Genomic DNA, 20,805 nt, shown 5'->3' with positions numbered 1-20,805 from the left:
TTATTATTGTCTTTGTATAATTATTAATTTGAATATGTAACTTAATACATTACTATTTATACACATAAATATGTTAAAATTTGCTCTGCAAATTAGCTATAGAGATAAATAAAATGGTAATAACTTTTAAATTTACTTTTAGCTTAAAATTTTTATCAATTTTAACCCTGCCTTGGATAAAAAAGGAAGTTTGGCACTCTCTTTTTCTATGTATAAAGGATAGATAGAGAGAGAGTACATAAATAGATATAGAGTATAACTGTGTCATTAAAATTTCATGAGGGGTTCAATTAGCAAAAAAAATCTAAAAGGGCTCAGGGGTCAGGGGAAGGGGGCAATAATTAAATAAAACGGTTGAGAAGCACTGCTCTAAACCCATTTGGAGAATGTAAAATGAAAACCAGAAAACAAAAGTAGGAAGTAAGAGGAGGTTCAGAAAATGGAAACTAATGTGTTCCCATTTAGGAGGTGCGCACCAGGGAAGATGTTCAGAGGACCTAGAGCCACGGGTCACAGAGTCGCCCACCCCAGCCAGGCCAACAGCATCTGCAAGATCCCCAATGGCGCTGCCCTCTTCCTTCTTGGTGGCCCTGGTGGCGCTGGGCTGCCACTCCGTCTGCTCTCTGGGCTGTGACCTGCCTCAGACCCACGGCCTGCTGAACAGGAGGGCCTTGGCGCTCCTGGGACAAATGAGGAGACTCCCTGCCAGCTCCTGCCAGAAGGACAGAAATGACTTCGCCTTCCCCCAGGACGTGTTTGGTGGAGACCGGTCCCACAAGGCCCAAGCCCTCTCTGTGGTGCACGTGACGAACCAGAAGATCTTCCACTTCTTCTGCACAGAGGCGTCCTCGTCTGCTGCTTGGAACACCACCCTCCTGGAGGAATTCTGCACGGGACTTGATCGGCAGCTGACCCGCCTGGAAGCCTGTGTCGTGCAGGAGGCGGGGGAGGGAGAGGCTCCCCTCACGAACGAGGACGTTCATCCCGAGGACTCCATCCTGAGGAACTACTTCCAAAGACTCTCCCTCTATCTGCAAGAGAAGAAATACAGCCCTTGTGCCTGGGAGATCGTCAGAGCAGAAATCATGAGATCCTTGTATTCGTCAACAGCCTTGCAGAAAAGATTAAGGAGCGAGAAATGAGACCTGTTCAACATGGAAATGATTCTCGCTGACTAATCGTATCACACTATCCACGTGTTCTGCCATGTCAAAGACTGTCATTTCTCCATTCTGCTGTGACATGAATGGCATCAATCTGTCCATAGTTTCAGGAGTATTAAGTACATCATGTCAACTCTACAAGCACTAGTCACTTTCCGATGACCTTGCTGATCTATTTATGTATCTATTTCACAATTTATTTATTTACTTAACTATTTACAAGATTTAAATTATATTTGAATAATATTAAGTGTACTTTCACTTTGTGGTTAAGAGAAAAAATATATTCTTTATATTTATTCAATTTATTCTTTTCTTTATTAAATATTTTCTATAGAAAAATTCTTGTCTTTCTTTATTATTTTTTTTAACGTTTATTTATTTTTAAGACAGAGAGAGACAGAGCATGAAATGGGGGAGGGTCAGAGAAAGGGAGACACAGAATCCGAAACAGGCTCCAGGCTCTGAGCTGTCAGCACAGAGCCCGACGCGGGGCTCGAACTCACGGACCGCGAGATCGTGACCTGAGCCGAAGTCGGCCCCTCAACCGACTGAGCCACCCAGGCGCCCCTGTTTATTATTTAAAAAGAAACAACTCTGATGAAAGAATGGATTGTGCAATTCACTTACTCATTAGTTACTCACGTTATACATTAAAAATAGCCTTTCTCTAAGCCAGTCTGTATGCGGCTGTCAGGATAGGGGTGGACATAACAAATCCAGTTCTCCTTTTGCACCAGTGAGTTTTGTGGAGAAAGCAACCTAAAGACAATAATCACACTGAATTTATATCAGTTATATTAAACGGTATAATGAGGAGAAGGGGGAAAATGGAGTTCTCTCAGCAGAATCTGCAGGAAAGCATGCCAGGAAACAGAAACCAAAGCCGTAGATATCTCCTATAATTGACTGGTGGACTTCCAAGTGCGAATATTCTTTGGAAAATGGATATTGAGTCTGCAATTTACAAGCAACTCCATTAACTGACAGCCTTAAAACAGAAGCGGTCACACGGGAAGAGGAGAGCACGAGCAAAGAACTTCAGATCGATTCCTCGAAACTTCAGATGGTAAAGGGAGAAAAGAGCCACAACAGAAACAGAGACAGAATGGCCATGAGGTAGTAGGGTAAGAGAGAATATCGGTAAAAGTCGATTTCAAGGACTGAAATGGCTTCAAAGAATTGCATCATTGTAAAATGTGGATGTAAAGTGCCCGCCGCACTGGGATGAAGGGGGCATTGAAGCTTTGGTGAGAGCTGGTTTGGAAGAACTCACAGAAACCATATTGGAGGGTGGGAGGGAATGAGTGAATAAGAGAAGAGAAGTTCAGGTATAAGGAGCAAATAGTTGTGAGAGATGTGCCTGCGGAAATGCAACAGGAGAATAGAATGGGAATTGGGAATTACGTGAAGTTTTGTTTTTTTTTTTCTTTTCTTTTCCTGCAGAGTTCTCCGTTTTGCGCTATGTGTGTCTCTGGATAGATACATGGATTGGATGTATTGGCAAATCACGTTCACATGCTTAATGTTGTGCTTATTTTAAAGCATGGCACCTTTCATTCCTTACCATGATAATCTATTATCATTTTGATGCGTACTATGCGGAAGGTCAGGAAGCTGTTCTGTGGACGGAAACCATCCAGTATGTGGGGAAGCAGATGGAACTGACCTTAGCGAGGGCTGGGTGGAATTCGCAAGCAGGCACCACAGTGAGCAGGTGGAAGGTGGTAGCAGAAGCCAAGGGCTCCCGCTGGCTTCCCCTCACCTGGGAGCCACCCTAGTGTTTCCACGGCCGTCACGGTCAGATTTGCCTTTGATTTCCTGGTGCCTCGGTGCATCCCAATGCCGTGACAGCTTTCTAGGAAAGCTGAGTGGAGAAAGAAAAAGATGCTGTATCAAAACTGATGGGAAATAATGGTATAGGCCCTTCCTGTTTGCATTCTTGTTTCCCTCTTTTGGTACTGACCTCAAGATGAAGTAGAAAGGAACTCAGAAGATAAGTCCACCCGTGCCTATAAAATTACTAAATTAAAAAGAACATATACAATGAAAAAAACTCCAAGCTAGTAAAGAAAGAGGTTAGTTTTCTCTAACCCTGGAGACCCTGGATGACTTGGAGCAGAAATGCAAGAGTTTAAAGCACAGCTGAAGCTCGTATTGGTAGAAACACTGAAGCTGAAATGGAAGAATTACTGGCAGGTCCATATGGATGAGCTTGAGATCGAAAAACTGCAAGGTATCCTGTCTTTGGGGGCCACACGCTTTTGTGAGTGTTACCTTCGGGAGAAACCTTCACCAGGTTCTCACTGTAAAGATGAGAAAACAAACTCCTGGTGCTTCCAGCAGAGGAAAGGAAAGAGAAATCACTGGCTGGGAATCCTCTCGGTCTCCTGTTCCCCTCAACAAAGGCCTGCTCTCCAGGGAAATGATTTTCCTAGAGCCTCCCCCACCCCCACCGGGGGAAGGGAAGTCCAGCCCTCTCTCCTCTTCCACTCGGGGGACAGGAAAGACACAACTGCAAGCCGCTCTAACTTTCCTGTGTCCCTTAGCAGGGTGGTCACGTTAGAACATTTAGAAGCGCTTAGCGGAGTATTTTCCACTGAATTAAGGCTTACCATCATGTTCTTATTTATTCATAGAGGTCTATAAGAGCATAAGTAACTTCTCCTAGCCCTCTCTCTGTAACTGACTGCAAAATGCTGAGACTCTAAAAAAACAGAATTGGGAACAAGTGGCTCCTCAATCTAATTATATACATACTAATATACTATGTACACATAGATACTATGTATATACACGTGCACTATGTATTCTGACACTAGCACGTTCCCCTTTCCTCCCGCTTCCCCAGATCTCATTCTTCACCTGCATCTCACAGTGTTTCCTTCTGCCCCAGTGTAGAAACCCCCAGCGAGCTCTGCTCTCCTCAGTCTCTCCTCCTGAACCTGCCCTGCCCATTCACACAGCTGCTTCCTTTTCTTCAGTGGTTTCCGGCCAAGTACAAAAGTCACTAACTGAAATCAAGAGTTGTGTGAAAGTTCTAGGTTTTTGGAAACTCTCACAGGAGAGTTCTTGTTCTCTTCTTTTTCTTCTCGTGACCTTTTTTTGGCCATGAGGGAATGTTCCTCCTGCAATGATGTAACTAGCTGTAGGGAAAAAGGAAAGAGAAAGCAGGATCATTTTAGTCAGGGGTCTGTTAAAATATTTACAAAGGAAGATTGCCACCTACTGGCCAAGATGGACAAAGACAATGACCGGATCTGGAGACCTGGCTTGTGGTCTACAGAAGTCTGTTCCCAGGCAGGAATATTTTCTACAGAGAAAATGACTCTTTCCTGGAAAGAACTGACTCCAATAACATAATAAGCCAATTTCCTTACCTGGGATATAGTTTTGAAAAAACACAAGTGTTCTCTTTTTTTTTTTTTTTTTTTTTTTGAGAGAGAGAGTGAGCACATAAGGGAGGGGCAGAGAGAGACTGGGGACAGAGGATCTGAAGCAGGCTCTGTGCTGACAGCAGAGAGTCTGATGTGGGGCTTGAACTCATGAATCGTGAGATCATGACCTGAGCTGAAGTCAGATGATCACCCAACTGAGCCCCCAAGAGCCGTTAGCTTCACAGCAAAATTGAGTGCAAGATATCGAGACTTCACATACTCCTCGGTTCTGTATATGAATAGTCTCCCCCATTATCAGCATTGCCACACCAGGTGGAATAGTTGTTACAATTGCTTCCAAGGGTATAACAGTAAGTTCCTAGGGTTGTGAACCAGCCTGAAATATTGCAGTGGTCTGTGGCACTCCAAAGCTCAACATTGGGCCAGTCTAACAAAACATTATTCCTTAATATTTATTTTCTCTCATTGGATTTTCTTGGGCATCATACGAGAAGCACGGATTTTGGATTTGTGGAATATACACAAAACATCTGCAAGATCAGTGTGACAAACCTGGGGCTAACCCGTCTCTGTGATTGGAGGAGTTTCTCTCCATTGTTTTTTGGATCTCAAAGTCATTCTGGGATAGGTGGCCTTTGCTCACTTGTGAGCTGCTATTAGCTGTCTTGTGCATGTTGCTTTTGTCTGAGCCTCGATGTGATGTGGGCTTTGGGAATTAAATACAAATATATTATATTTTATGATTTAATTCTACAAAACTCATTCAACACATCAGCAATTATCTAGTGGGAAACAGAAAAATATTGTGACAATATCTTCAAGAGTATGTAGCAGCAGGTTAAGTTAAAAATTATTTTGTTAGGGCACCTGGGTGGCTCAGTCGGTTAAGCGTCTGACTCTTCATCTCGGCTTAGGTCATGATCTCATGGTTTATGAGTTTGAGTCCCATGTCGGGCTCTGTGCTGATGGCGTGGAGCCTGCTTTGGATTTTGTCTCTCCTTCTCTCTGCCCCTCTTCTGCTTGTGCTCTCCCAAATAAATAAATAAACTGAAAAAAATTATTTTGTCATGAGGCAACATTAAAATTCAGTACACTGAAAATAAATCAGGGAATAATTTAAGTGAATAATTAAAATTTTTTGTTGCTTTTAGCAATTTGGAATGATTTTAAATATTTAAGTACATTGAAATAGGTATGTCTTTATAGAAATTTTAATTTACTTATGTACTTTATATAAAATCTATATAAGTAAATAAGTTATAAGTCACAAATTAAATTTAGGTCTGGAACAGAATAGAGACTCCAGAATTGGACCCACAAATGTATGGCCAGCTAATCTTTGACAAAACAGGAAAGAATATCCAATGGAAAAAAGACAGTCTCTTTAACAAATGGTGCTGGGAGAACTGGACAGCAACATGCAGAAGGTTGAAACTAGACCACTTTCTTACACCATTCACAAAAATAAGCTCAAAATGGATGAAAGACCTGAATGTGAGACAGGAAACTATCAAAACCCTAGAGGAGAAAGCAGGGAAAAAACCTCTCTGACCTCAGCCACAGCAACTTCTTACTTGACACATCGCCAAAGGCAAGAGAATTGAAAGAAAAAATGAACTATTGGGACCTCATGAAGAGAAAAAGCTTCAGCACTGCAAAGGAAACAATCAACAAAACTAAAAGGCAACCAAGGAATGGGAAAAGATTTTTGCAAATGACATATCGGACAAAGGGCTAGTATCCAAAATCTATAACGAACTCACCAAACTCCACACCCAAAAAACAAATAATCCAGTGAAGAAATGGGCAGAAACATGAATAGACACTTCTCTAAGGAAGACATCCTGATGGCCAACAGGCACATGAAAAGATGCTCAGCGTTGCTCCTCATCAGGGAAATACAAATCAAAACCACACTGAGATATCACCTCACGCCAGCAGAGTGGCTAAAATGAACAAACCAGGAGCCTATAGATGCTGGCGAGGATGTGGAGAAACGGGAACCCTCTTACACTGTTGGTGGGAATGCAAACTGGTGCAGCCACTCTGGAAAACAGTGTGGAGGTTCCTCAAAAAATTAAAAATAGATCTACCCTATGACCCAGCAATAGCACTGCCAAGAATTTACCCAAGGGATACAGGAGTACTGATGCATAAGGGCACTTGTACCCCAATGTTTATAGCAGCACTTTCAACAATAGCCAGATTATGGAAAGAGCCTAAATGTCCATCAACTGATGAATGGATAAAGTTTTGGTTTATATACACAATGGAATACTACTTGGCAATGAGAAAGAATGAAATCTGGCCATTTGTAGCAACGTGGATGGAACTGGAGAGTGTTATGCTAAGTGAAATAAGTCATACAGAGAAAGACAGATATCATGTGTTTTCACTCTTATGTGGATCATGAGAAACTTAACAGAAGACCATGGGGGAGGGGAAGGGGAAAAAAAAAGTTAGAGAGGGAGGGAGGCAAATCATAAGAGACTCTTAAAAACTGAGAATAAACTGTGGGTTGATGGGGGGTGGGAGGGAGGGAAGGGTGGGTGATGGGTATCGAGGAGGGCACCAATTGGGATGAGCACTGGGTGTTGTATGGAAACCAATTTGACAATAAATTTCATATTAAAAATGTAAATAGATAAATAAGCAAACATTAAAAAAAATCAAATTTAGGTCCATACTTAAGCATCAATGGCTTTAAATTTTAACTTTTAAAAATTTTTAGTAATTCTTAACCCTGCATTGGATAAATAGAGTAAACTTTATATTTCCTTTTTTATGATATTTTATGGATAAAGTACAGTTAAATATACAGTACATAATTACACATAATGTGTATCTGTGTTATTAAATTTTCTTAGAAGGTTCAGTTAGATAAATAGGTACAAAAACTCTGGAGGCAAGAAAGAGGTAATGATGAAAAAAAAAAAGGTTGTGGAACCCATGCTCTAAACCCAAGTAGAAGGTGCATAAAGGAAAGCAAAAACAGAAGTAGAAAGTAAGGACAACGTTCAGAAAGTGAAAACTGCTATGTTCCCTACTTAAGCCACACGCACAAGGGAAGATGTTCAGAGAACCTAGAGCCACGGGTCACAGAGTCGCCCACCCCAGCCAGGCCAACAGCATCTGCAAGATCCCCAATGGCGCTGCCCTCTTCCTTCTTGGTGGCCCTGGTGGCGCTGGGCTGCCACTCCGTCTGCTCTCTGGGCTGTGACCTGCCTCAGACCCACGGCCTGCTGAACAGGAGGGCTTTGACGCTCCTGGGACAAATGAGGAGACTCCCTGCCAGCTCCTGCCAGAAGGACAGAAATGACTTCGCCTTCCCCCAGGACGTGTTTGGTGGAGACCAGTCCCACAAGGCCCAAGCCCTCTCTGTGGTGCACGTGACGAACCAGAAGATCTTCCACTTCTTCTGCACAGAGGCGTCCTCGTCTGCTGCTTGGAACACCACCCTCCTGGAGGAATTCTGCACGGGACTTGATCGGCAGCTGACCCGCCTGGAAGCCTGTGTCGTGCAGGAGGCGGGGGAGGGAGAGGCTCCCCTCACGAACGAGGACGTTCATCCCGAGGACTCCATCCTGAGGAACTACTTCCAAAGACTCTCCCTCTATCTGCAAGAGAAGAAATACAGCCCTTGTGCCTGGGAGATCGTCAGAGCAGAAATCATGAGATCCTTGTATTATTCATCAATAGCCTTGCAGAAAAGATTAAGGAGCGAGAAATGAGACCTGTTCAACATGGAAATGATTCTCGCTGACTAATCGTATCACACTATCCACGTGTTCTGCCATGTCAAGGACTCATTTCTGCTGTAGTCGTGACATGAAACGAAATAACTTGTCAAATGTTTTAGGAGTAATAAGCGACATCATGTCACCTCTACGAGCACAAGCCACTTCCCGATAACCGTGCTGATATCCTTTTATCTATTTAAGTGTTTATTTATTTATTTAAATATTTATGAGATTCAAATTTTTTCAAGTAATATGATGTGTACCCTTATGTTTTGGTAATATAATAAAATATATTCTTTATATTTAAGCAGTGTATCATTTTTTTATTTCACGTTTACTGTAGGAAGTGTTTATAAAGAGTAACATCAGGTCTAATGGTGCAACTTGATGGAAAACCGGATGAGAGGATTCATTTACCCATCAGATTCTATTAAAATCAGAGGTAACAACTGTCTTCCTCTAAGACAAGTTGTTCATTGCCCTTACGACATGGGATATAACAAATACAGTTCCTGCTGTCTTTACCTTTGATTTTTGTAGGGATAGAATCCTAAAAGCCATCATCATACTTAATATTATAATGAAGCAGGGAGAGAAGTGAATTCTCTCAACTGATGGTAGAATGAAGAATGTCAGGAAATAAAAATAAAAGCTGTCAGTCTCGTCTACATTGACTGATACACATGGAAGTGCCAATGCCCATTGTCAATGGATAGGCGAGCTTAGATTTTTTAAAAAATGCCATAGAACAGGTCCATACATGGCAACAGGAAGCCAGAAACAGAGGTGGTCATGGGGCACGACAGTGTAGTGTGACCGAAAGAGTTACACTTGATTCTAAGGCACAGCAGGGGAGAGAAGAACCACGAAGGATACACAGGTATACTGACCATTCAGTAGAAGGATAACAAGAGAGGATGCTGAGTGTATTTAAGGAAATACACGTGCTTAGAAGAATGTCAGTGGATTCATGGAAGATGTGGGTCTAACTGCCTGCTATGACAGAAAAATGGATACCATCGTGAACTTCATGAGAGTTCGTTTGATGGAATTACTAAGCAGGAAACCACACTGGAATTCCTGAAAGCCTCAATAAGAGAAGTTAGCGTCTCTGAAATGAAAAAGAATACAGCGTGGGATCTGGAAAATAACGTGGGGCAGTTTTTCTATGCATCGTTCTGCATTTTATGCCATATATCTATTTCTCAGTGATTTCATGGAATTGATGTGCTGGCAAATCATACTAATGTGTCTAGTATTATATTTATTTTGAATCACAGCTCATTTAATTGGTTACAATTTTTATCCTGTCTTGATTATTATTACTTTGTACATCAGCAAGCTGCTCATCTTTAAGAACCGACTGGGCGGGAAGAGATAATTAATTCAGTCCTTCACCAACATATCTATTACCACTGAGAAAACAATACTCCCTAGAATTACTGGTTTTATTAATTAAGTTACTTCACTGATCGTTATGACACTGGCTTGCTGCGGCAGCCTTGTAGCACGTTTCACTTTCTAGGGGAGTTTGATATGATAAGAATTCTTTCACGTTACTCGCTGGTAATTTCTGCTAATTTTTTGAATATCACCATCTTTGGTGGGTCCCCAAATAACACAATTATTACATAAAGACTGACAGTCTTTTGGGGCACGTGGGTGCTCAATTAAGTGTCCAACTTTTGTTTTCAGCTGAAGTCATGAATTCAACACTCCTTAGATGGGCCAGGTGTCGGGCTCCAGACTGACAGCAGAGAGCCTGCTTGAGATTCTCTCTCTTCTCTCTGCCCCTCCCCCACCCGTGCTCATATTCTCTCTCTCTCAAAATAAATAAGTAAACTTAAAAAAAAAAAAAAGACTAGCAGACTTCCTTCACATGAGAGTGCGAAGCTGGGTTAGGCATCGTCTTCATATTTAAGGCAACAAAAAATTGTTTAAAATCAGCTGTAACCGCAACATGAATAATGGAAATCCATAGAGCAATGTGAGTTGTGTATAATTCAGGAACAGAAACAGAGCTAAGAATTATAACAGAATATTGTGAATACTAACTAAAGTCATGCACTTGAATGGCACCAAGCAACGCATCTTCCATAGAGTAACGACCAAAAGTATGGTTCATATTTTCTTATTTTTCTTCAGACGGCTATATGTGAGAATAGTGTTTGTCTCTTTCAACAAAATTCTTAGCAACTGTGTGTCCTACCTTTCACTAACTGACCTTCAAAGGAGGCAGCATAAGAAAACAGCATTTTGTGGTGAATTCTGGAGAAGGCTGACTGATTCACTCCTTATTTCAAACAAGTGTCTTATTTATATTCAATTAGGAAATAGTGGCTTGTATTAATATCTGAGAGTTGAGAATAAGTATCTAGATGGATGTACAGGGGCACCTGGGTGGCTCAGTCAATTGAGCATCTGACTTTGGCTCTGGTCATGATCTCGTGTTCGTGAGTTCGAGCCCCACATCCAGCTCTGTGCTGACAGCTCAGAGCCTGGAGCCTGCTTCGGATTCTCTGGAGCTTGTTTCAGATTCTGTGTCTCCCTCTCTCTCTGGCCCTTCCTTACTCGTGCTCTGTCTCTCTCTCAGAAATTTAAAAAAAAAAATTAAAAAAAAACTTAGATGGAAGTACAGAAAAACATGCTGTTTCTTTAATATTGTGGCACCTGCACCTCTCCCCTCAGCATTCCAGGACACATTCCCCTGTCCTAATAGTTTCTAGTTTCCTCCCTGTCCCAGAAGGAAGTCCCCACACACCCTGTCACTCACTCCCTTCAACTGTCAGCCTCTTCACACAGCAACTTTCTGGTCTGTTGTGGTCTCAGCTTAAACGTTTCCCTAAAGAGCAGCATGTCACAAGTAGAAACTAAAACTCAAATGAAATCCCTAAGTTTTGCAGAAACATCTTCAAGAAAGGCTTTTTATTTACTACCGTCAAATGTGATGTAATAGCACTTGTGGCTAAAAAGACAGAAAGGAGGATCCGGTTGAAGGGTGGGCTAACGAAGCTCCTCCCAGAGAAGACCACCCCCTGGTGGCCACGTACAGCAAGGGCCGCGACCAAGACTGGAGGGCTGGCTTGGGATCCCTGCAGAAATCCCGCCACTTCTTGAGGATGCCCCCTCAAGCTGCAAAAAGCTACCAGCTGGCAACAACAGATTCTAACGCTGTCTATGACAAGGACTGAGTATTGCCCTGAAACTCTCTATAGCCATATTCGGTGTCAATCCCAGAGGTATTAAGTGTTAAATACTCGAAAGTGTTGGAGAACGGAGTCTCAGGGTGGGAGGCACGGGCGGGCGAAGGGAGTGATCACCATCCGCCAGCTCTCTCCTTTGAGCCTCAGGCCAAAGCAGCTATTTTCCTGATTTGGGGGAATTCAGTGTGGCCTTCATTCTTCCCTCTGCCAGAGCTCCGGGCCCCCAGTTTGCTGCACCGATTGTGTTAACCAGCCCTTTGCTTTTTTGCCAGCAGACAAGCCACTTCCCTTTTTTCGTTTTCATGACATTCAGACCTATATTTTCTTTTGCCCAACACAATTGTTGTGTTTTGCTTTCTAGGAGAGTTGAAATGAGAAACAAAAAAACAAAAACCTGATATCTTGGAAATATAGAGAAAAATGGTGCAGCCCTCATTCTTTTACTTGCCTTTGTATTAACCTGCGGATGATATAAAACATGACGCAGGAAGAGCAAGACAGACTATGTCCAGTAAACCACTGCGTAAAAACTAAGTCATTAAAATTCTTTTTGTTGTTGTTTTTTAAATTTAAAATGAAATAACACGAGTAAGTAAAGGAGAGAAGGCTGTTTCTCCCCGACATAATAGCCGGGGCCTCACCCCCTGCATTCTGACCCTCAGACAGATGAACAGACTAAAAAGCCAAAGAGAAATACCCAGACTGAATGAACAATGGAGAGTTGCTAGTTTCTGTGCTGGAAGCTTCCACTGAGAGGCATCATCAATGAGACCCCCGAGCCCAGCTCAGAAATGTTGAGTCTAACTAGTGCTCAATAGTTGAAGTAAAAGATTGAACAATAAAAGCTGTGGTGGCAAAATGACAAGTATTTGCTTACTGAAGGTGAAATGATTACAGTTGGGCCATTCCCCTACTTTTGTCTCAAAAGTTGAGACAAATTTTGCCCTAAGCATCTGAGGGCTGTTGACACTTTGATACCTGCTCAGGGGAGGAGGAGGTCAGCGCTGAGAGCTAGTCCCTCACAAAAACACTCCATGGACAAGGGCAAGGATCTAGGGGTAATAGCTGTTTTGCTAACAAAGAAACCAGCCCCTCCACAGCAGAGGAATTCTAATGTCCTCAGGACAAGGTGAGCCTGCCCTCAGGGAGTGAGTCCAGGAGAGGCTGGGTTGAGGACACTCAGTCACTCCAGAGGAACATGTTAGTAGAGGTGATAACAACCTTGCGAGTGAGGGGTTGCTGAGAAAATAAAATGATCTGGGATTAGAATCTTCACAACTACATGTCCCAGACCAGAACCGGGCTTCCTGCTGGGGACACTGGCACAGCCTGAGGAGCACTGTAGACGGTTACAAAATGGCAGAAGGATAGTGTCTGTATTATTAGTCTTGACCCTGAGGCTCCAGTGAAGCATAACTGCATGGACCTGCATCAATTATTTCTAGAATGAAGAGAAACATCCAAGAAACTCATTCACTTATCACCACAAGCCTCTAATGTGAGTACAACAGTAATTAAAACCCAGTCCTGGTTCTAAAGAGCTTATTTACCATACGTGGTCTGGTCAGAACCTAGCAAGATACAAAGACCCATAGGAATGAAGGAGCCTGTCTCTCTATGAAGTAAAGAGGGTAAAAACCTAGTCCACGATCAAGGCCAAAGTTTCTTTCTAACACAAAGAGCAATGTTCATATCTGAAAACATATATGTGAGCAGGTGTGTGTATGAGTACCTACATGCCTACATCACTCCAGTCTTTAGGACAAAGACGTTTCTCGTTTGGTTGATAAGTGTCCATTGGGATGGACATATCAGAAGTTTATTGGGAAATAAAGCTTCCATTGCCAACGTAGTATTTTAGATTGATGACATCTTCTTACACAATAAGGAGAATGCATAAATGAAAACAAAAAAAAGGAAGTAGAAGTGGAGAGGATGTTCAGAAAATGAAATTGTCCGCGTTGCCTATTTAAGAGCCATGCTTCGAGTTGGTCCTCAGAGAACCTCGGCCCCGAGGTCCCCCAGCCGCCCAGCTCAGCCCTGCCAGCAGCCCCTTCGGCTCCCCCATGGCTCTCCTGCGCCCTCTGCTGACCGCTCTGGCGCTGCTCACCTGCCGCCCTGGAGGCTCTCTGGGCTGTGCCCTGCCTGGGAGCCACGCGCAGGTTAGCAGGGACAACTTGGTGCTCCTGGGCCAGATGCGGAGACTGTCCCCTTTCTTGTGCCTGCGGGCCAGAAAAGACTTCCGCTTCCCCCGGGAGATGCTGGAGGGCGGCCAGCTCCGGGAGGCCCAGGCCGCCGCCGCCGTCCTGCGGGAGCTGCTCCAGCAGACCTTCAACCTGTTGCACACGGAGCGCTCCTCGGCGGCCTGGAGCCCCGCGCCGCTGCACGGACTCCGCTCTGGCCTCCACCGGCAGCTGGAAGCCCTGGACGCCTGCTTGCTGCAGGCCACGGGCGAGGGAGAGCGCGCCCCGGGGATGCACGGCCCTGCCCTGGCCATCAAGAGGTACTTCCAGGACATCCGCGTCTACCTGGAGGACGAGGGATACAGTGACTGCGCCTGGGAAATTGTCAGGCTGGAAATCATGAGAGCCTTGTCCTCCTCGGCGACCTTGCAAGACAGCTTGGCCATCAAGGATGGAGACCTGGGGTCACCTTGAAGTGATTCTCACTGCCTGACGTGCCACATCACCCCTGCACTATGTCTGCTCACTTCAAGAGACTCTCACTGCAGCCTTCATTACAGAATTTATTGGCTTTAATTCCACAAATAGTTTGTGAGTAGTATTAAGCAAGAATATTGAAAAAAAAAAAAATCCAGCCTCAGGATCATCAGTCCTTAAGAGATGATTGCCCTGATGTTATTTATTTATTTATTTATTTATTTATTCATTCTTTTGACTAATTTATATTTATGTTTCCATATAAAGGTTTTTGTCTTTACATTGTGTTAAAATTTATAAAACGTATTCACCTTTTCATTTTATTAACTATGCATTTTGTCTTAATAAATTCTTATCAAAGACAACTTGTTGAGTCTCTTTATTCTTAAAACCTAAGTCCAGGGTGCCCGGGTGATTCAGGCAGTTGGGTGCCCAACTTTCACTTGGGTCGTGATCTCACAGTTCATGAGTTTGAGCCCAGAGTCGGGTTACTGATAAAGGCCCTACTCACTTTTCCACCTTCCCCCGCTTGATGAGAGAGCATCGCTCTCCCTCATCCCAAGCCTCACCATGGTGCCCTTCCCCTGGGTGCAAAACCTCTGTGACCCCAAACAGAGGGACAGTTCCAGAAGGCTTAGCTTTGGACAGATTTCCTTGACGCACAGCAGAGAAGGCTCTAGTAAGATGCTTATACTTTATCAGTGACCTCTCCTCTCTCCTGACAGTGTTTTCCTTTCCACGTAAAAAAAGCGAGCATCAGATGTGCCTCATTTTCATCTTCTTCATCCCAGCCCTACAACCACCTGTAGGTATTATCTTGCTTCTGTCATTCTGTTCATACCCAGACTATTTGAAGTTCTCTGCGGTGTCTGTTCCCACTTCGCGGTCAGGTCGTCCTGCCCTCACTGTAACGTGGCTTCAGCCTCCCTGTTCTCCTGAAACTGCTCGGCCCAGGTTGACACTAAACCGCATCTTACTGAGGTCAGAGATTGCTGTCAGTCAGCCCTGGCTGCCATTTCCAAACATCTGAGCCCTTTGGTCACGCCTCCACTTTCAAGTCTGACCTCCATGTGGCTTCTGTGTCTCTACTGTCTTCTGCCTTTCTGCTCCTGCTCCGCTCTTTCCTCTGTTGACTATATTCTCTCATCTTGGGGCATCTGGGTGTTCCTCAAAATTCCATGCTGGGTGCCACACTCTTTCCTCTCTGCACCTACAGACTCAACCTCCCAAATAGTTCCGAGTGTCATCTCTGAGATATGACTTCCAGGTGCGTGTCTTTGCCCAGAATCGTATCACCAGCATTAGTCATCATCTCCAAACTCTTATTTCTATCTGCGCTCCTACAATATCTCCACTGATCATGTTCAGAATTGACCATCACGCATTTATTTGGCGAACTCCTACAGATCCTTGGATGCCAGCTTGGCAGATGCTGCTTGTAGAGTTTGTGCCCCTTTCATGCTCCTTTGTGCTCCCAGCGTCCTGTCCGTTCCCTGTCCTGGCCACAGAATGACATTACTTGAAATCTCAATGACCCAGAACCACCAGACTGGAAGCTCTGTGACAGCAGGCGGTGTGTCCACTATTTCGTTGTATCGGGCACCCACCGCAGCGCCCACGGATAGAAGATGTATTCACTACTTAGTTGTTGAAAGTGAAATTCCAAGATTCTGTAATATCTTTCACTTTGGTGTCTAGTTCATGCAATCACTGAAATGGAATCAACAATCATCAGACATGATTTCTCCAAGAACTTTAAGTCCAATGGACCAGCTCCAGCTGCTCCAATCTGTCAGAGTGTCTGCTGCATCTCCTTCGTTGTTCTAGAAAGGACTGCTACATAATTACTTATCCCTTCAGGTTGGGGGAAGAGGAGAGACTACAAGGCAGTAGAAAACCCCATTTTTTAAAGAAATCTGTGGCGTCAGCACATAAATGACACCAGATTGTCATTTCTTCCTTTAAAAAATGGTGACAATATTAGTAGTGGTCACACAGGAAATTATAAGGATTAAATGAAATAAAGTTTGCAAATTTTAGACTGAATCATAGTAGATGAGAGTCCACCTGACCGCAGTAAATGGTCGCTGCCTGCAGGGCTAGTAGGACATCCAATACTGGGTAGAGTCCACACTCAGCCAAGTGCAGCTCCCTTAACACCCTCAGGGGTGTGCATGGGGAGCTCCTCCCCCCACCGAGAACACTCCAGGAGAGGGCAGTGTCTGCAGGACTGGGAAGGAGCAGAGCCCAAGTTTCCCCTCTGGGGTCAGTACCTGGAACACAAAGGAGAGAGATCTCACAGCACAAGGAAAGTCTTTGCAGGGAACCAGCATCTTGAAAGTTGTCTGCCAGAAATGGCTGTTCTATGAATAGTATAAGAGTGGTCAGAGCTCCTTCCCTCAGGCTCACTCATATTCAGACATCTTCTGGTGATATTTTTTTTAATTTTTTAATTTTTAATTTTTAATAATTACATCCAAATTAGTAAGCATATAGTGCAACAATGATTTCAGGAGTAGATTCCTTAGTGCCCTTACCCATTTAGCCCATCCCCCCTCCCACAACCCCCCCAGCAACCCTCAGTTTGTTCCCATATTTATGGATCTCTTCTGTTTTGTCCCCTCCCGATTTTTGTCTTTCTCTGACTGACTAATTTCACTTAGCATAAAGCCTCCAGTCCATCCATGTAGTTGCAAATCACAAGATTTCATTCTTTTTCAATGCCGAGTAATACTCCATTGTATGTGTGTGTGTGTGCGTGTGTGTGTGTGTGTATATATATATATATATATATATATATATATATATATATATCACATCTTCTTTATCCATTCATCCATCGATGGACATTTGGGCTCTTTCCATACTTTGGCTATTGTTGATAGTGCTGCTATAAACATGGGGGTGCATGTGCCCTTTCAAAACAGTATACCTGTATCCCTTGCATAAATCCCTAGTCGTGCAATTGCTGGGTCGTAGGGTAGTTCTATTTTTAGTTTTTTGACGAACCTCCATACTGTTTTCCAGAGTGGCTGCACCAGCTTGCATTCCCACCAACAATGCAAAAGAGATCCTCTTTCTCTACATCCTCGCCAACATCTGTTGTTGCCTGAGTTGTTTATGTTAGCCATTCTGACGGGTGTGAGGTGGTATCTCATTGTGGTTTTGATTTGTATTTCCCTGATGATGAGTGATGTTGAGCATTTTCTCATGTGTCGGTTGGCCATCTGGATGTCTTCCTTGGAGAAGTGTCTATTCAAGTCTTTTGCCCATTTCTTCACTGGATTATTTGCTTTTTGGGCATTGAGTTTGATAAGTTCTTTATAGATTTTGGATACTAACCCTTTATCTGGTATGTCATTTGCAAGTATCTTCTCCCATTCTATCAGTTGCCTTTTAGTTTTGCTGATTGTTTCCTTCACTGTGCACTAGCTTTTATTTTGATGAGGTCCCAGTAGTTCATTTTTGCTTTTGTTTCCCTTGCCTCCAGAGACGTGTTGAGTAAGAAGTTGCTGCGGCCAAGATTACAGAGGTTTTTGCCTGCTTTCTCCTCAAGGATTTTGATGGCTTCCTGTCTTACATTGAGGTCTTTCATCCATTTTGAGTTTATTTTTGTGTATGGTGTAAGAAAGTGGTCCAGGTTCATTCTTCTGCATGTTGCTCTCCAGTTTTCCCAGCACCACTTGCTAAGAGACTGTCTTTATATCACTGGATATTCTTTCCTTCTTTGTCAAAGATTAGTTGTCCATACGTTTGTGGGTCCATTTCTGTTCCACTGATCCCAATGTCTGTTCTTGTGCCAGTACCACACTATCGGGATGATTACAGCTTTGTAGTATAGCTTGAAGTCTGGGATTGTGAGGCCTCCTGCTTTGGTTTTCTTTTTCAAGATCGCTTTGGCTATTCGGGGTCTTTTCTGGTTCCATACACATTTTAGGATTATTTGTTCTAGCTCTGTGAAGAATGCTGGTGTTACTTTGATAGGGATTGCATTGAATATGTAGATTGCTTTGGGTAGTATCGACATGTTAACAATATTTGTTCTTCCTATCCAGGAGCATGGAATCTTTACCCATTTTTTTTTTGTCTTCTTCAATTTCTTTCATAAGCTTTCTATAGTTTTCAGTGTACATATTTTTCACCTCTTTGGTTAGATTTATTTCTAGGTATTTTATGTGTGTTTTTTTTTTTTTTTGTGCAACTATAAATGGGATCAATTCCTTGATTTCTCTTTCTGTCACTTCATTGTTGGTATATAGGAATGCAACTGATTTCTGTGCATTGATTTTACCTGCCACTTTGCTGAATTCATGAATCAGTTCTAGCAGTTTTTTGGTGGAATCTTTGGGGTTTTCCATATAGGGTATCATGTCATCTGCGAAGAGTGAAAGTTTGACCTCCTCCAGGCCAATTCGGATGCCTTTGTGTTGTCTGATTGCAGAGGCTAAAGCTTCCCAATACTGTGTTGAATAACAGTGGCAAGAGTGGACATCCCTGTCCTGTTCCTGACCTCAGGGGGAAAGCTCTCAGTTTTTCCCCATTGTGGATGATATTAGCATTGGGTCTTTCGTATATGGCTTTTATGATTATGAGGTATGATCCTTCTACCCCTACTTTCTTGAGGGTTTTTATCAAGAAAGGATGCTTTATTTTGTCAAATGCTTTCTCTGCATCTATTGAGAGTATCATATGGTTCTTGTCCTTTCTTTTATTGAAGTGATGAATCACATTGATTGTTTTGTGGGTATCGAACCAGCCCTGCATCTCAGGTATAAATCCCACTTGGTCATGGTGAATAATTTTTTTAATGTATTGTTGGAGCCGGTTGGCTAATATCTTGTTGATTTTTGCACCCATGTTCATCAGGGAAATTGGTATATAGCTCTCCTTTTTAGTGGGTCTCTGTCTGGTTTTGGAATTAAGGTAATGCTGGCTTCATAGAAAGAGTTTGGAAGTTTTCCTTCCATTTCTATTTTTTGGAACAGATTCAAGAGAATAGGTGTTAACTCTTCTTTAAATGTTTGGTAGAATTCCCCTGGAAAGCCGTCTGGCCCTGGACTCTTTTTTTTTTTTGGTCAGATTTTTGATTACTAATTCGATTTTTTTACTGGTTATGGGTCTGTTCAAATTTTCTATTTCTTCCTGTTTCAGTTTTGGTAGTGTATATGTTTCTAGGAATTTGTCCATTTCTTCCAGATTACCCATTTTATTGGCATATAATTGCTCATAATATTCTCTTACTATTGTTTTTATTTCTGCTGTGTTGGTTTTGATCTCTCCTCTTTCATTCTGGATTTTGTTTGTTTGGGTCCTTTCCTTTTTCTTTTTGATCAAACAGGCTAGTGATTTGTCAATTTTGTTAATTCTTTCAAAGAACCAGCTTCTGGTTTCCTTGATCTGTTCTACTGGTTTTTTGGTTTTGATAGCATTGATTTCTGCTCTAATCTTTATTATTTCCTGTCTTCTGCTGGTTTGGGGTTTTATTTGCTGTTCTTTTTCCAGCTCTTTAAGGTGTTAAGTTTAGGTTGTGAATCTGTGATCTTTCTTCCTTCTTTAGGAAGTCCTAGATTGCTATACACTTTCCTCTTATGACTGCCTTTGTTGCGTCCCAGAGGTTTTGGGTTGTGGTGTTATCATTTTCTTTGGCTTCCATATACTTTTTAATTTCCTCTTTAACTGCTTGTTTAGCCCATTCATTTTTTAATAGTATGTTCTTTAGTCTCCAAGTATTTGTTACCTTTCCAAATTTTTTCTTGTGGTTGATTTCAAGTTTCATATGCATGGTATGATCTCGATCGTTTTGTATTTGTTGAGGGCTGATTTGTGTTCCAGTATGTGGTTTATTCTGAAGAATGTTCCATGTGCACTGGAGAAGAATGTATATTCTGCTGCTTTAGGATGAAATGTTCTGAATATATCTGTTAAGTCCATCTGGTCCAGTGTGTCATTTAAAGCCATTGTTTCCTTGTTGATTTTTTGATTAGATGATCTGTCCATTGCTGTGAGTGGGGTGTTGAAGTCTCCTACTATTATGGTATTACTATCAATGAGTTTCTTTATATTTGTGATTAATTGACTTATATATTTGGGTTCTGCCACATTTGGTGCATAAATGTTTAAAATTGTTAGGTCTTCTTGATGGATAGACCCCTTGATTATGATATAATGCCCTTGTTCATCTCTTGATATAGTCTTCATTTTAAAGTCTAGATTGTCTGATGTAAATATGGCTACTCCGGCTTTCTTTTGTTGACCATTAGCATGATAGATGGTTCTCCATCCCCTTACTTTCAATCTGAAGGTGTCTTTAGGTCTAAGTGGGTCTCTTGTAAACAACATATGGATGGATCTTGTTTTCTTATCCATTCTGTTACCCTATGTCCTTTGATTGGAGCATTGAGTCCATTGATGTTTAGAGTGAGTACTGAAAGATATGAATTTATTGGCATTATGATGCTTGTAGAGTTGGAGTTTCTGGTGATGTTCTCTGGTCCTTTCTAATCTTTGTTGCTTTTGATATAGATATATAGATATATATAGATATATATATATATATATCTTTTGGTGTATATATATCTATCTATATATCTTTTGGTGTGTATATATATCTATCTATATATCTTTTGGTATATATATATATA

At 42.4% G+C, this 20,805-nt stretch overlaps 3 protein-coding genes across 3 annotated transcripts; all 3 read left to right on the top strand.

The window, feature by feature from the left end:
* Positions 1–545: 545 nt before the first annotated feature.
* On the top strand, positions 546–1,175 carry LOC147574843 (interferon alpha-like). Its single transcript, XM_086684688.1, has one exon. It carries the CDS (start codon positions 561–563, stop codon positions 1,140–1,142), a length of 582 nt encoding a protein of 193 aa, XP_086540814.1. The 5' UTR covers positions 546–560; the 3' UTR covers positions 1,143–1,175.
* A 6,450-nt stretch (positions 1,176–7,625) lies between these two features.
* LOC147574842 (interferon alpha) lies at positions 7,626–8,292 on the top strand. The gene has a single exon (XM_086684687.1). The coding sequence runs from the start codon at positions 7,708–7,710 to the stop codon at positions 8,290–8,292; it is 585 nt and encodes a 194-aa protein (XP_086540813.1). The 5' UTR covers positions 7,626–7,707.
* A 5,278-nt stretch (positions 8,293–13,570) lies between these two features.
* Positions 13,571–14,224, top strand: LOC147574841 (interferon omega-1-like). Its single transcript, XM_086684686.1, has one exon. It carries the CDS (start codon positions 13,571–13,573, stop codon positions 14,159–14,161), a length of 591 nt encoding a protein of 196 aa, XP_086540812.1. The 3' UTR covers positions 14,162–14,224.
* Positions 14,225–20,805: the final 6,581 nt, after the last annotated feature.

The sequence above is a fragment of the Puma concolor genome, chromosome D4, assembly GCF_028749965.1.
Source record: "Puma concolor isolate L17-30 chromosome D4, mPumCon1.1.hap2, whole genome shotgun sequence".
Classification (NCBI taxonomy): domain Eukaryota; kingdom Metazoa; phylum Chordata; class Mammalia; order Carnivora; family Felidae; genus Puma; species Puma concolor.
The sequence above is the reverse complement of the archived record's forward strand: the minus strand, read 5'-3'. Positions and strand labels throughout refer to the sequence as shown.

Excerpts from the sequence above, each read along its gene's own strand:
- LOC147574843 (XM_086684688.1), top strand. The coding sequence starts at position 561 with ATGGCGCTGCCCTCTTCCTTCTTGGTGGCCCTGGTGGCGCTGGGCTGC.
- LOC147574842 (XM_086684687.1), top strand. The coding sequence starts at position 7,708 with ATGGCGCTGCCCTCTTCCTTCTTGGTGGCCCTGGTGGCGCTGGGCTGC.
- LOC147574841 (XM_086684686.1), top strand. The coding sequence starts at position 13,571 with ATGGCTCTCCTGCGCCCTCTGCTGACCGCTCTGGCGCTGCTCACCTGC.